This window comes from Phocoena phocoena, chromosome 19, assembly GCF_963924675.1.
Source record: "Phocoena phocoena chromosome 19, mPhoPho1.1, whole genome shotgun sequence".
NCBI classification, from domain to species: domain Eukaryota; kingdom Metazoa; phylum Chordata; class Mammalia; order Artiodactyla; family Phocoenidae; genus Phocoena; species Phocoena phocoena.
Window position 1 is genome coordinate 51,916,171 of NC_089237.1, and position 15,199 is coordinate 51,931,369.

The 15,199-nt window shown below is 41.0% G+C and overlaps 1 protein-coding gene across 8 annotated transcripts in view; it reads right to left on the bottom strand.

Moving 5' to 3' along the window:
* Positions 1 to 15,199, bottom strand: part of MYH10 (myosin heavy chain 10) — a 133,863-nt gene that overhangs the window by 98,592 nt on the left and 20,072 nt on the right. For all 8 annotated transcript variants that reach the window (XM_065897915.1, XM_065897916.1, XM_065897917.1 and 5 more), the window contains 2 exons: positions 14,445 to 14,601; positions 761 to 788 (listed from right to left, as the gene is read on the bottom strand). In XM_065897915.1, coding sequence (XP_065753987.1) covers positions 761 to 788; positions 14,445 to 14,601 — 185 coding nt within the window. The remainder of the gene's footprint in view (positions 1 to 760; positions 789 to 14,444; positions 14,602 to 15,199) is intronic.

The window sequence follows — 15,199 nt, forward strand, 5'->3', positions numbered from 1 at the left end:
GGGCCAGCGGCCGAGTGACAGCTCCTCTCTGGAGAGCCACAGTCACCTCAAAGTCTGTCCTCCACTAAACCCCTTGCCTTCCACCCCGAACCCGTTCCTCCACCGAACTCCTTACATCTTGAACCTGGCACAACTCCAGCCTCTCTGAGCTCCCCTTTCTCGGGCGTGTAAATCACCGAGTACCGCTGCGCCTGTCTCCTAAACTAAACTCCACCCGAGATCCACCCACTTTCCTCTGGCTCCACGACCACCTCTCCACCTGAAGTCACTTCCATCCCTCGCGGAGCTAACTCAACAGCCTCCCACCTGGTCTTCGCGTGTTCACGCTTCCCCGTGCATCGTCCCCGCCGTAGCCAGCGTGACCTTCCTAACGTGCGAATCTGACCGCTTCCTGCCATGAGTTCTCTTCAATCCTGACTCTCCAGCACTTCACACACAGCACACAGGCGCGTGATATTAATGCTTCCTGGGTGGTACGGGTAAATTCCCAAAATGTCCAAGAGGTCAACACTTGGACAAACAAACTAAAGATGTAAGTTTCACAGATTAACGTTATGAAATGTGTGAAAAGCCCAGTTCGACAACCAAAGAGTAACACCAAATTTAAGCAACTTATATATTGTAGTCTTAAAATAACAACTGCAAGGTTTCCATCCAACTCTTGACGGCTCTCCCTTCCCCCTCCCCCCATACAAAAAAAGAATGGCTTTTACTTTCCAACAGAAGCGAAAAGAAGTCTGAATGTTCAACGTTTACTTACGTGCAAAGAATTGACTGGTCCTCACGATCTACAAAACAAAACAAAACAAACAAAAAAAAAAGAAAGTGACCATTTGCCTGGTTTTTAAAAAATTTGATATAATAATAAAGTTGCAGTGATAGCCTCTAAAATGCTAGTAACTCTGCTGCTCTCAGGTCAAGTTAACTCTTCCCAACCCTATTATATATTATACAGTCCTAAATCCAGTCAAGTTCATCATTCTAATGCCAGATTCTCTGGGGTAGATAACAATGCAGGCTCAGATGACTGTACATGTCTTATCAACCTGGACTCTCCAGCCTGGCTGCCCATCAGAGTCAACTGGGAAGTTGTATAAAAATGAACTCCACAGAGCTCCACCTCCACCTTCAGGGGGAGGGACTGAAAACCCCTTTTTAAGTAGGTTCCCCAGGTGATTCTGATATAGGGCCAGGTCTGGAAACCACTGTCTTTCCAGAAAACGCACCACCAGAGGGGAATCATTATTAATTTGACCTTAAAGGAGAAAACCCCCCAAAAAGTATCAAACGCTGAGTGGAAAAGAAGATTGAAGGAGGATAAACATCTATATGAGGTTTAACCACTGTCTCAAGTCAGAATGTTAGATACACCCAAAATAACAAAAGGACGTATGATGAAAAAAATCTAACATGATTTTAAAGTGATGAATGATTTAAGTATTCATTTTCAGCTAAATTTTTCAACTGAAAAGGTGAAATGCAAAGCCATGTGTGGTCCAAGGACAAAACCACCTGTGTAGGTTGTGTGACTTCCAATCACTTACGAGCATCATTATCTCTATTTTACAGACGAGGATGTTCTTTGAGGAAGTTAATCCTCCAGTCACATAGCTACTGGGGGACAAGGATTCAGGTGAGAACCCAGGCCTGTCTGCCTCCAGTGCCTGTGCCCTCAACACTCCCGACCAAGACTGTCACTGCCTCAAGAGGAACTGCGGTCACGCGGTCACGAGGTCACGAGGGAGCATTTCCGTCGCTCCCTACGCTGTGCTTGCTTTTCCATCAGAAAAGCCATCACGTGCCCAATGAAGGTCTCACGATAGTTCAGGCGTAGATAACCTCCATCAAAGAGAAATGAAGAGTTCCTTCACTACGTCATACTCTTTTCATATAATATTAAAAGAAACAAATCCATTCATATCCTCTGTGTATAAACTGGGTTATAGCAAGAGCATACTACTGCCCGGCCCCTTGAGTCTAATTTAATTCCTAATAATAGCTCCTAACCACTGTTTTCTCCTTCTTTCTGGCTGCCATGGGCAACATAGTTGATGTCTGCCCCTTTATTGGTTCACTTTCCCAGGGACGCGCCATCTCCTTTCTCTGGCATGTCCTTCCCGGATCCATGACCACTTGGATTACCTCCACCTGCCCTTCATGCTCAGCTCAGCTGTATCTCCTCTGAGGAGCCTCCCCAGACCCTCTTCCTCAGGCTCCTCCCTGTTTCCTTCTTTTGACCACAGTATTCTGGAGTTAACAAACGATACTGCCAACTGCCTGCCCCACCAGCATGTGCTGCCTAAGATCACAGACTGTCTTGCTTCTTTATTCCCAGAATTAACAGTCAGCCACCTGTCCACGGAGAGAACCCAGTACAAGGAGCCAGGCCGGGCACTGGCAAGACACTGGGAACTGGAATCTTCTGTCCTAGTTCCAGCCCCACCACAAACTTCCCACAGATCTATACATGAGGCATTGATTCCTTGCTGGTCTCGGGTTCTTCACCTATAAAACTAGGATTTTACCAAGTTTTTGCATATTATTCACTCTAAACATGAACCCTCACACCCCAAATTCTCCTGGACTGAGCAACGTCTATAGAACTCCACTTCATAGTTTACAATGAACTTTATACTCTAAAACCCTACAAATATAACCAGACACAACCTTATAGTGACATTTAAGGGAAATAACTTCATGTTCAAAAAGGCAACTAGCCTTCTGAAGAGTAGAGACTCATTTGATAGCTCAGTTATTTTCCAAAGCACCTTTCAAAAAGCACATACGGAGGTACTCCATAAATCCTGTTGAATTAAATCATACTTTCAACAGTGAAAACGGTGTCAGATCAGTCACCTCAGCTCCTACCTTAAAAAACTAGAAAAGCACAGATTAAACGCAAAATAAGAAGAAAAAACGATAAGGAACAGAAATCAATGAAATGGGAAACAGGGGGAAAAAAAACAAACAAACAAGTGACCAAATGCTGGTTCTTTGAGATCGATGAAATTGATAAATCTCTAGACAAAATGATCAGGTAAAGACGCAAATTACCAGTATCTGTAATAAGAAAGGGAAAACCACTATAGATCCCAGAAATACTGAAAGGATAATAAGGAAATATTAGGAACCACTTTCTACCAAAAAATCTGACAACTAGGATGAATGGGATAATTTCTTTAAAAGATATAAACTACTAAAGTTCACTCAAGAAGAAACAATAACCTAAATAGATGTAGAAAAGATATACAATAAAACACCATCCATTCATGAGTAAAAACAAAAACAAAAAACTCGGCAAACTAGGAATACAAGGGAACTTCAACAACTTGATAAAGGGCATCTACAAAACACCTACAGACAGTTAACATCATCCTTAATGGTGAAAAACTGCATGCTGTCCCCCTGAGACCAGGAATAAGACAAGGATGTCTGTTCTCACACCTATTCAACATCACAAAGAAGAAAAATAATTAAAAGCAGAGACTTGAAAAGGAGGAAATAACAGTGTCTCTATTTGTAGAGGACATAATTGTCTATAGAGATAATCCCAAAGAATCTACCAAAAAACCTTTCGGAATAAGTGACTTTTGCAAGGTTGCAAAATATGTCAATATATATTTTAAAAATAATATTTCTATATATTAATAGTGAACAATTGGAAATTAAAAATTTTAAAGTTCCATTTAACACTACTAAAAACAGGAAATGCTTAGTTATACTAAGGGATATGTTATACTTAGATATAAATCTAACAAAGTATGTGCAAGATCTATATATTAAAGACTATAAAATACTGATGAAATAAATTAAAGATCTACATAAATAGAGATAAACCATGTTCGTGGATTGGAAGACTCAAAACTATTGTCAATTCTGTTCTAATTGTTCTATAGAGTCAATGCAATCCAATCAAAATGTGAAGAGTGGGACCTTTTTTAGAAAATGACAAGCGAATTTCTATAATTTATATTGAAAGACAAAGCAACTAGAATAGAGAAAATAATTTTTAAAGAATGATGGTGGAAAATACACTATTTGATTTCAAGGTTTACTATATGGCTATTGTAACCAAGACAGTATGATATCTGCAAAAGGACAGACATACAGATCAAAGGAATTGAGAATCCTGAAAAAGGCAATTCACTGGAGAAAAAAATTGCCTTCTCAACAAATGGTGCCAAGATCAACTGGATATCCATAAGCAAAACGATGACCTTCAATCCATACCTTGCACCATACATGAAAATTAACTCAAGATGGATCACAGATTGAGTGGGAAAACATTGCAAATCACTTACCCAATAAAGGACTTGCAACTAAAAAAGGACAAAGAATTCTCAAAAATGAGTAATAAGGGCTTCCCTGGTGGCGCAGTGGTTGGGAGTCCGCCTGCCGATGCGGGGGACGCGGGTTTCTGCTGCGGAGCGGCTGGGCCCGTGAGCCGTGGCCACTGGGCCTGCGCGTCCGGAGCCTGTGCTCCGCAACGGGAGGGGCCGCAGCAGTGAGGGGCCCGCGCGCCGCAAAAAAAAAAATTTTTTTTAATGGTCAAAAGATTTGGACACTTCACCAAAGAAGACATACAGGTGGCATAAGCACATCAAAAGATGCTTAATATCATCAGTCACTAGGGAAATGCAATTTAAGACCACAATGAAATATCACCACACACTTATCAGAGAGACTACAGTTTAATAAAAAACTGACAACGCCGAGTGCTGACAGGATGCAGAACTGGAACTCTCATCCATTGCTAGTAAGGTTGAAAAATGGCACAGCCATTTGGAAAAAGTTTGGTGATTTCTTATAAAGTTAAACATACACCTACCACGTGACCAAGCAATCCTAGGTATTGAGCCAAATGAAATTAAAACTTACAATCAAAAAACCTGTATACAAATGTTTCTAGCGTCTTTACTGCCAAGAACTGGAAACCATCTAAGTGCCCTTCGAATGGTAAGTGAATAAACTGTGGAACATGCATCCAATGGAATACTACTCAGAACTAAAAAGGAGTGAAGTATTGGTGGGTGACGCTCAAATGTGCTATGATAGTGAAAGAAGCCACCCTCAAAAGGCTAACTTGTGTATGATTACATGATGTTCTGGAAAAGGCAAAACTATAGTGACAAAAGAAAAAAAAAATCAGTGGTTGCCATGGACTAGAGGGGAGGGAATTACCATAAGGAGAGTGTAGAAATTTGGGGGGGGGAGATAGAACTGTTGTATATCTTGATTGTCGTTACACAACTATATGCATTTGTCAAAAGTCAAAAAACGATGCACTAAAAAGGCTGAATATTACTGTATGCAAATGATACCTACTAAAATTGTATATATTTAGTTCTCCCATCCAGCAACATGCTGTGCCTCTACATTTAAGACTTTAAAAAAGTTCTGCAATTTCTTATTCAGGTTCTGCCTATTTTTGTTTACTGCTACCATATATATTTCTGACTAAAGACTAAGTACATCTTTAAACTTATCACCCAGTGAAATCCCTGTTTCATCCCTTCACTAACCCTTCACTCTGATGCCTGTACCTTCTTAGTTTTCTTCATAGCACTTATCACTATGATATTGTCTTTATTTATTTTCCTGTATCTTCAATGAGATAACAGTCCTCTGTAACACAATCACTGGAAGGGTTTTCCTACATTTGACAGCCTCTCAGGGTAAGGAGTGTTACTGTCTCCCACTGTCTGTATTCCCACATTATAAGATTCAATACATAGATTCAAGGCAACTGTAATTCATTATAAAACATTCCTTTTCCTGGCATAAAATAATGCCCTTTGTCCCTGTTTCTGCTGTGACGTCTTCTACTTTAGACCTGAGATGACTTTAATTGGTGCTCCCTTTTTGTACCCATTTGGCCGAGGAAATGCCCATCACCGCACTGCTATTCTTTTTCTACTTTGAGATGTCTCTCTTGTAAGGGGCATATGATTATACTAGGCTCTGTTATTTACAGGGGGTTAAAAGTATCTATATTTACCACTGTATTTGGTGTTAACCTGTTTTCTGACCTTTTGAAGCCTTCCTTGATGTTCCTTTTAAAGGATGGTTTGTTTTCCTTGCTTTTCTTTCTCCTAATGTAAGAAACTTGTATCCAGTTTCAACATTTTTCAAAAAGAATCCTTTAACCTACATTTTAAAGGTTCACATTTTGATGTATATCAATCCTAGTCTCAAAAGACTTATTCTTAAAACAAGAGAGGGGTAGCATATGTGCTTATTATACTAGGACATCCCTTGGTGTGTCAGACATCATTTCAAGACTGCTGCTCAGGATCCCACTATATAAATGAGCCATCCTTTTAAGGAATTACTTATTCGTAGAACAATTGGTTATTTCCATTGTTTCTCAGGAAGCTACTGGAGGTTATTCTCCATCCAAAATAACAGCGTATGGGATCCATAAATTAAGAAATACAACCACGGAAAGAAGCAAGGAGGACTTCCCTGGTGGTCCAGTGGTTAGGACTCTGTGCTTCCACTGCAGGGGGCACGGGTTTGATTCCTGGTCGGGGAACTAAGCTCCCGCATGCCGCAAGGCGAGGCCAAAAATAAAACACACACACACACACACAAAACACACATACCCTTAAAACACACATACCCTTTGATCCAGCAGTCCACAGAAAGAAGCAAGGAATTTCCAGAGCGCAGGCAAAGGCAAGTCTGAAGACCGCTAAGTACAGACTGGAGGATAAAGGGTCCCCAGAGGTATGTCTCCAAGGGAGGAAAGACACTGATAAATTATGGGATACATGTCTACGTATTGAAAGAAGACTTGTAGTTCTGTCAAATCAATGTAGCAATTGCAGTACTCTGTTCCCCCCAAACAGGAAAATTACTAACCCCGGGGAAAACAGCAAATTGTGTAAGAAAGGAAATGTGATCATAGGAGAAATAGTTTAAATGCTGAATACTAAAATGCCAAAAAATGTTGATTGGACTCCTATCAGGAAGATGGGGGCGGGCAGTTAAAAACTCTTCTGTCATAATAGGAAGTCTATAGAAAACACCGGAAGTTAAAAAAAGAAAGAAAGAAAGAATATCACAAGCCTGTTACTTAGAAATATATACATATACAAGAAACAGATTAAAATATGATTTCCTCTAAAGAGGAAATCCAGAATGGGCAGGGGTAGGACAGGTATCTCTTGTTTCTTTTTCAATAATGTAAGCCTTGACGTTTGCTTGTTTCAACTATCTTCACGTATTACTTTTTAACAAAAAGTAAAAAATTTAAGCATTCAAAGTTCTTTGACAATTTCTGATCTTGATGCTATCCAGACTCTTCTGCATTGTTTAATGGTCTAAAACCATTTAGATAACACAGGAATTATCTAGTCCTTGAGATTTGATAGACTTCACCACTAAAATTATCTGGGCCTTGTGTCTTTGAGACATAAAGGTAAAACCTCTGACCATCTCTACCATTTCTCCCACTGGCATTGTTCTAAGTTTTCCACCTTATTCTGAGTCAATTTTGTCTCTGTTTATAGTTATAAAACCTTTATTCTTTCTGGTGCTTCTCTCTTAGTCACACTTGCCAAATTGTTTGTCTATTTTACAGTCTTTTTGTGGAACCAGTTCAAGTTTTACTTAACAACTTTATGTTTTTCCTCTTGTTTAGGTTCATTTCATGCTGTACTTTTTAAAAAATTGAGGTATAACTGATATGTAACGTTATATTAGCTTCAGGTGTACAACACAATGATTCAATATTTGTATATACTGCAAAATGATCACCACAAGAAGTCTTAAGTTAACATCCAGGCTGTACTTTTAAAGAACTTCTTTTGTGTGTGTGAAATGACACACAGAAAAGCTCATGAGACAATACAGCTTAATAAATTATCATAAAGTTGTCTTTTATCTATCTTGTGAGTAAAAAGGCTTGTATATAAATTTTTGTTTACTAATAAAAATATTTATAGGGGCTCCCCTGGCGGCGCAGTGGTTGAGAGTCCACCTGCCGATGCAGGGGACGCGGGTTCGTGCCCCAGTCCGGGAGGATCCCACGTGCCGCGGAGCGGCTAGGCCCGTGAGCCATGGCCGCTGAGCCTGCGCGTCCGGAGCCCGTGCTCCGCAACGGGAGAGGCCACAACGGTGAGAGGCCCGCGTACCACAAAAAAAAAAAAAAAAAATTATAGCTATGAATTCTTTCTTAAAGCAGTTTTTGCCTTAAGCCATCAATTTTTTACATGTGATATTTTGTTGTGGTTAACTTCTGAAGAACCTGTAATAGCAGTTTTGATTTCTTCTTTTACCAAAAAGCCATATAGATGAATGGCTAACAGCAAAAACAGTAAGAAGAACTCATTAAACAACACTCCTACAAAACAAACCCAGGTGGAAATCTATTAATACCTTGTCTTACTGCACTGTGGTCAGAGAATTGTGGCCTGATCTGAGATTTTTATTGGTGACTTAGCATCAAAATTACAAGCCAAGTTTGTAAATGTTTTCTGCTCGATGGGCAGTAGTACTGTGTATACATTTTCCAATTCAAGCTTGCTAAATAGTGTTGATCACATTCTTCATACTCTTTCTTTTCCCTACTTATCTCAAATTCTGAGAGAAACACATTAAAGCTCCCTCTATAATTGTGGGTCACATTTCCCCTGTATTTCCAATAGCTGTTGTTTTAAGTCTGTGACACAATGTCAACGGTATAAGTGGAAGTATTATCTGAGTCTTCTAGAGAATTATGTCACACTGTTCCTCTCTTAAATCTCCCGTCTCTGCTCCCTCCGCCTCACTCTCAGCTGGGACCCTGCTTCGCCTTTCCCTGAGAAAACAGGAGCGCTTTCACAAGTCCCTACCACCAACCATATCTACCCACCAACCGGCAGATGCTTTCAAGAAACATGGCTGTGAAGGGAAGGAGAGGATGGAAGAGAGAATTTTCTTTTTTAAAGTAATGGGGAAAACTTCAGCACATTTAATGCTAACATTAGGAGCCTCTAAAAAGGGAAGCAGAAGACAGTCAACACTGTGAGCTTCCTGAGACGGATTCCTAGGAGAGATGGGATGGGCATCAGAGGTGAAGGAGCTGGGAAGATGGCCTTCACAGGAGTGGGCGCAGGACAGGACGGTTTGTAAATCTGGCTCAGGAAGCTGCGGTAGCTCCTCTCTGGTGGCTTCTAATTTCTCCATGGATCAGGGGAAGAAGCCACCAGCTGGGGAGGAGAAGGGGACGCAGGGACCTAGGGAGCTGAAGTGGGCAGGGGCTTGAGACAATCATTAGGGAGAGTGAGGTTATAATCTTAATAGACAATCAGGGAAGCAGTGTTCTGCGTGAAGTCTGGGCTCATGGTCACGAAATTAACAGCAGTATTGATCTGTTCAGCTGTATGAACGGAAGACTCCAGAGGCATCAGCAACCCAAGTAAGAGCCTTAAAAAAAGACAAATATCTTGATTGACTTAGGGTGAGAATTCTGCCAAATAAGTGTAAAAAAGAACAAAGGGACAGGGGGCATAGGATCCTGACAGAAGACGCTGAAACGACAGACTATAAAATCTAAACTACACAAGGAAGAAAGTCAAGGCAGTACTGATAATCCACAGGGGAAAAGGAGAACAGCGTTTGGACCCAAGATCTAAACGGAGTCAAAGAACACGGTCAGGAGACTTGCTGACTGCACTGCCAGGACGGAAGGATTTTGCAATAGAATTTCTGAAATATTTGAAAAATAAGATCATTTCAGAAGGTGGCACAGTCTAGGGTGTCAGCAGCATAAGTCAGAAGGGAAGAAGATTAAGAGAAGATTAAGAGACCGGGGGCTGGGTGTTCACGAAAAACTAGGAAGTAACACAGGGTTATGGCAGGGCTTGAGGCAGGGAGGAAACGACAGACGTGTTGGGGGCCAGACAGACGCACTAAGGAGGGAGGGGAGGAGGAGGGAGGAGGGGGACCCAGAAGAAAGCTGCTACAAGAGGTATGGGGCAGGCAGAGGAGGGGCAGTGTTTTCAAGGGGTAAAGAGTATTTGTTAATAGTCCAGCAGATGCACTGCGAGTAAGGACACTGACCCCATCTCCTAGCGCATAGGATCGGAGTGGAGGGCCCATACTCGGGGGAAAGCCAAGTTTCAGTTAAAGCCCGGAGGAAAAGAAAACACTTGACGAAGACATTGAACACATAGGGAAGTTTGCACATCACAGAGTAGGAGTTACCTGAGGCAGAAATGCATTACGGAAAACGAAGATGTGACTGGGAAACAAGGAGATGCGGATTTCATTCTAAGACTCCAGGAAGAAGGTAGAATCTCAGGCCTTAGATATGCATGGGCGCCACCCCCCCCACCCCCCGGCCCCGCAACCCCGGAACTACTGTTAGCAGCAAAATTTGCCTTTACATCTGTCTAGGTCAACAGAAGGTGGGTGGCAGTGTTGGCTGCTACTGAGTGGAAGCTGGCTGGGGTGGACGGCCACGGGGAGGGGCAGAGGACGAGGCGCACACGGGGTGCTGGGGGAGCCTGGAATAGTAATGGCCTTAGGTCCCCTCGCGTGATTACCTACCAGGCACAGGTCTCAGTGTGCTGCGTTCAGTTTCTAACACGCAGGACTGTGAATGAGAAGTCTGAGCCCACTGACGCCCTCTCCACCGAGATCACCTGATGTTGCCCTAGCTCCACCACGTTGCGTTAGACCAGGCATGTGTCTCCTTTCAAGATTCCTGCCTGGGGGCTTCCCTGGTGGCGCAGTGGTTGAGAGTCCGCCTGCCGATGCAGGGAACACCGGTTCGTGCCCCGGTCCGGGAAGATCCCAACATGCCGCGGAGCGGCTGGGCCCGTGAGCCATGGCCGCTGAGCCTGCGCGCCCGGAGCCCGTGCTCCGCAACGGGAGAGGCCACAACAGTGAGAGGCCCGCGTACCACAAAAATAAATTAATTAATTAATTTAAAAATTAAAAAAAAAAAAAAAAAAGATTCCTGCCTGGCACTCAGAGAACCCTCTCAGCTTCAAGACTCAAGTCCTTCTTCAGCTCTGGTGAACTTTTTCAAAAATATCACTTCTCTCATGGCCCCTGAGAGTCTATACCACGTCTACAGATATGGAGAGTCTATACCACGTTTCCTACTCTTTCTGCCATAATTTCCATCAGTTTCTTTTTGCTGTGTATTCTGGAAGAACTCCTTGAGTCGGTCTTCTAATTCATTGCTTTAGTCCAATTATGTCAATTCTGCTATCCCATGCTTTCAGAGTTGGTGACTTTTGCAAGCAAGTGTATGTCCAAGAACACTAAGTTCACGCATGCAGTCAATGAATATTTCTTGAACAACTACTATGTGCCAGGCACACTCTGCATTTTCTTTTTTTTCAAAGTCCCACTGGTTGCTTTTGGGGGGTGAGGCCGTGCCACGCGGCACGTTGTCATCTTCATTCCCTAACCAGGGATCGAACCCATGCCCCCTGCACTGGGAGCACGGAGTCTTAACCACTGGACCACCGGGGAAGTCCCTCTGCATTTTACTGATGCAATATCCCCTAGAATCTAAAGTTAAGGAAAAAAAGTAAGCTCTCTTCTGTTTTTTATGTTAAAAAACCAAACTCTGTTCAGTAGGACCATCTGCTCTGAATCCTCCACACGGTCCCCTGTGAAGCTACAGGTCCTCTTCGTAGGCCCACTGACGTTTAGCTATTTGCTCACGACTGTAATTGAAAACCTAGATGGATAAGCATCGGTAGCTGGTCTGAGCTTCACGAGCAGTTGCTGTTGTTGTTGTTGACTGTTTGTTGTCTGACTGCTCTAGCAGACGTCCCACCCGACTGTGTTGTATCCTATATCGGCAGGTAGCCCCCTACTTATAGAACAAAATACAGCGGAATTGGTTAGATTGGGGTTTTTTTTTTTGTTTTTTGTTGTCTGTTTTAAATTATTACATAATCAAGACTATCAACCGATTCTTTTAACTTTCACGTGGCAGTTTATGATTGTGGATAAGGATGTGTCACGTTGCTTTGGTTTTGAATCCTTGTTCATACCTCTTACTACTTACATTTTCTTGGTCAAGTTATTTAACTTTTTGGGCCTCAGCAAAATAGGGACAGTAATTCTATTTACTTTATAGGACGGCTGTGGGTTAAATAATACACATGAAGCATTCAGCCCAGTGCCTGGCACATAATAATATTCAATACAGGTTCATTCTAGCATTAGTGATGGTATTAATAATACCATATACCGGTAAGCCACATCTTCCTCATTCTGTATTCATAGAGTTGGTTTGGAAACCCAGTAGTGGGGCATTAACATTTATCCCTCTTAACTAGAGTCAAGTCACCATTCAACCTGTCAAGAGCTTTTAAAAACTCTGTTTCTTTTCATCAAATGTATTTCTTTTTCCTCCCAGTTTCACGTCATCTATAAACTTTACAGGCATGCATCCTATGTCTTCAAGTAAGTTGATTAGGATGTTGGAAAGGGCACAAACCCCTTGGTGCACACCCTGACGCCTGGCCAACCTCTATCATGAACCAGCATCTCAGGCACAACTCTGCAGCATCCAACCACGAGGAGATCACAGGGGCCATGGAACGCCATGGAGAAGCCCTAATTCTCTGATAACACTGTCTACTAGATTTCCCTTCCTACTCAGTGTAAAGTAATGTGAGGAATATTTTCATGCTGTTTCTAGACTATTAACAGTAGATTCTAGAATCTTTCCTGGCAGGTATAGTAAGCTCAAGAGTGGGCGCTCTTGATCTTAATATAAAGGGGAGCCTCTTCCTCTTTTTAAAAGTTAGAATTATATAATGTGAGGCCATCCCAGCCTTCTGGAAACTCCTGTTCTATATACTACTTCAAAGAACAGGGGTTCGGTAATCTCAGTTGTGAGAATGTATTTGTTTAGAAGAGACAATAAGGATTCAATCAGAGGAGGAGTGTACTTTGGCCAATTTCTTCTCCCATATAAGGCAGTTTGCTCATTCATACAAATACTTTTCTGCATGTAAAGATCATTCTTCTTAATGGAGACACAGAATGAGACACAAAACATAAGCCTGATGATTTTCCTTCTCCGTCACCTGACTGCAGTTTATCACAGTCATGGCCATTTCTTAACATTCTTGGCTCTGAACCTAAGAAAGGGTTATTAAATTGAATCTTTTTTAAGCCTAAGCTCATTTTGGACTCTGAACGTCTTCTTACCCATCGATGCCACTATTCTAGTCCTAAAGCACTTCCTGTTTGCCTCCGAGGACCTGGTATATAAGAAGCATCCAGATGATACCTGAGTAGGAAATGGGTACTAACCCCCTCACACTACCCTTTAGACCCAGCACCCAGGCAGCCTTTCCAGGACCTGAGATTTGACGACAGGTGGATGCAGCATACTCTGCTTCCTGAAGACCTCGTAGATTTTATTTTACTTTACAGAATTCATTTTTAAAAAAATAAAAGGAGAGAAAGGGAGAGTTACTATAGAAGATTTCACACAGTGCTAGAAAGTCCCACGTTTAAATGCAGTCTGTATAACACAGAGAGCTATGTTCAATATCCTGTGATAAACCACAATGGAAAAGAATAGGAAAAAGAATATATAAGGGAGTTCCCTGGTGATCTAGTAGTTAGGGGCCACCGGGGTCACTGCCGGGGCCCAGGTTCAATCCCTGGTCAGGGAACTGAGATTCCACAAGCCACGTGGCATGACCAAAATAAAAAAAAAAAAAAAGAAAAAGAAAAAGAACATGTATATGTATATAACTGAATCACTTTGTTGTACACCGGAAATTAACACAACATTGTAAATCAAACTATACTTCAAGAAAATTAAAATTTTTAAAAATTTAAAAGGAAAAAAAATAAATGCAGTCTTGTTACGCAATAATGTTAAATGCATTCAAAACTGCTCCATTCTAGTTTTCAAAAAAAATTCCTCCATAAATCATTGCGTCTGAAGCCATAATTCCAATTAAGGACTCTTCAAATTTATATTTCATTCAAAACCCAAAAAGAAAACAATCAAAATCTACCAACTCCACACATGCTGTTTAACTTTTGTTGTGTCCTTTTTCATGTATTTAAATAAAAAATATTTTATAATCTTTCTTTCCCCAATGATGCATCCACCTTTTCTATTATTCTTCCTGTTGGTTTTAAAAACGAATGCAGTAGAGCTTTGATTATACTGGCTTGTGGTGGAGACATCAAATATATATAAAAACTAGATGCTTCTTAACAGAAAAATTAACATGAAGTATTTATGAAGCACCAAGCATACTTACCGGATGCCTATAGAAAGTGGTCATATTGCCTAGTCTAATCTTAAGAATTCATAATTTTTCTACAATAAGCATCTATCACTTTTCTTTTTAATCTTAAAAAAAAAAAGTAAAGCCCTCTGTAGAAAAGATTGAGGCATTCTAAAAAAAACCAAATTATATTTAAGAAATTCTGAGTAGTATTCTAACATTTCCAGTTACCTTGAAGCATGCATCTGTAAGCAGACTCAGATATGGCATAGATGTGTGGAGGCATCTCGTGACGTTTCTTCCCTCTGTACATTTCAATAATATTCTCAGAGTAAATGGGAAGATTCTTGTAAGGATTTATGACTACACAGAAGAGTCCAGAATATGTCTAGAATAGATAAAAATAAAATACAGTGTTAAAAAAAAAAACTGCATATATCCACAGGATCCAATCAGGAGACAAACCACACAGTAATTTGAACAGGGGACCTTTATCATTTGCACAATTAATCTATCCCTAAAATTAAATCTCACCCATAATGGGCAATTCCAAACCACAAGTAGTTCTCCTACAGAGAGCCTATTAAGTGGTACTTCCTAGATTCAATTCCCTCATCTGTCAAATGGAAATAATAATATATGCTTCATGGCTTCATGAAGCCACGGGTCATTATTCAAACAACATGTCATTTGCTTTTTCACACTCATTCTCTCATGAGTGTACGAGGTATGAAAAGTTCATTAAGGTAGTTTCAGATTCCACATTGCAACTCATTTTTAAGGAAATACCGGTGGCCAAGTTTGGGTACAGTATCAAAGGAGAATATCCACAATTATCTGGAAAGGTTATTATTAAAGAGTTGTTTTTTTAAGTGTAAAACATTTTTACTCTTCTAATTTTTTTTGCTTTGGAAAATATAGGGTCTTTTTTTTCATAAAAATAATTTATGTCAACTTGTTATAGGTTTATTTTTAAATGAGTTGAT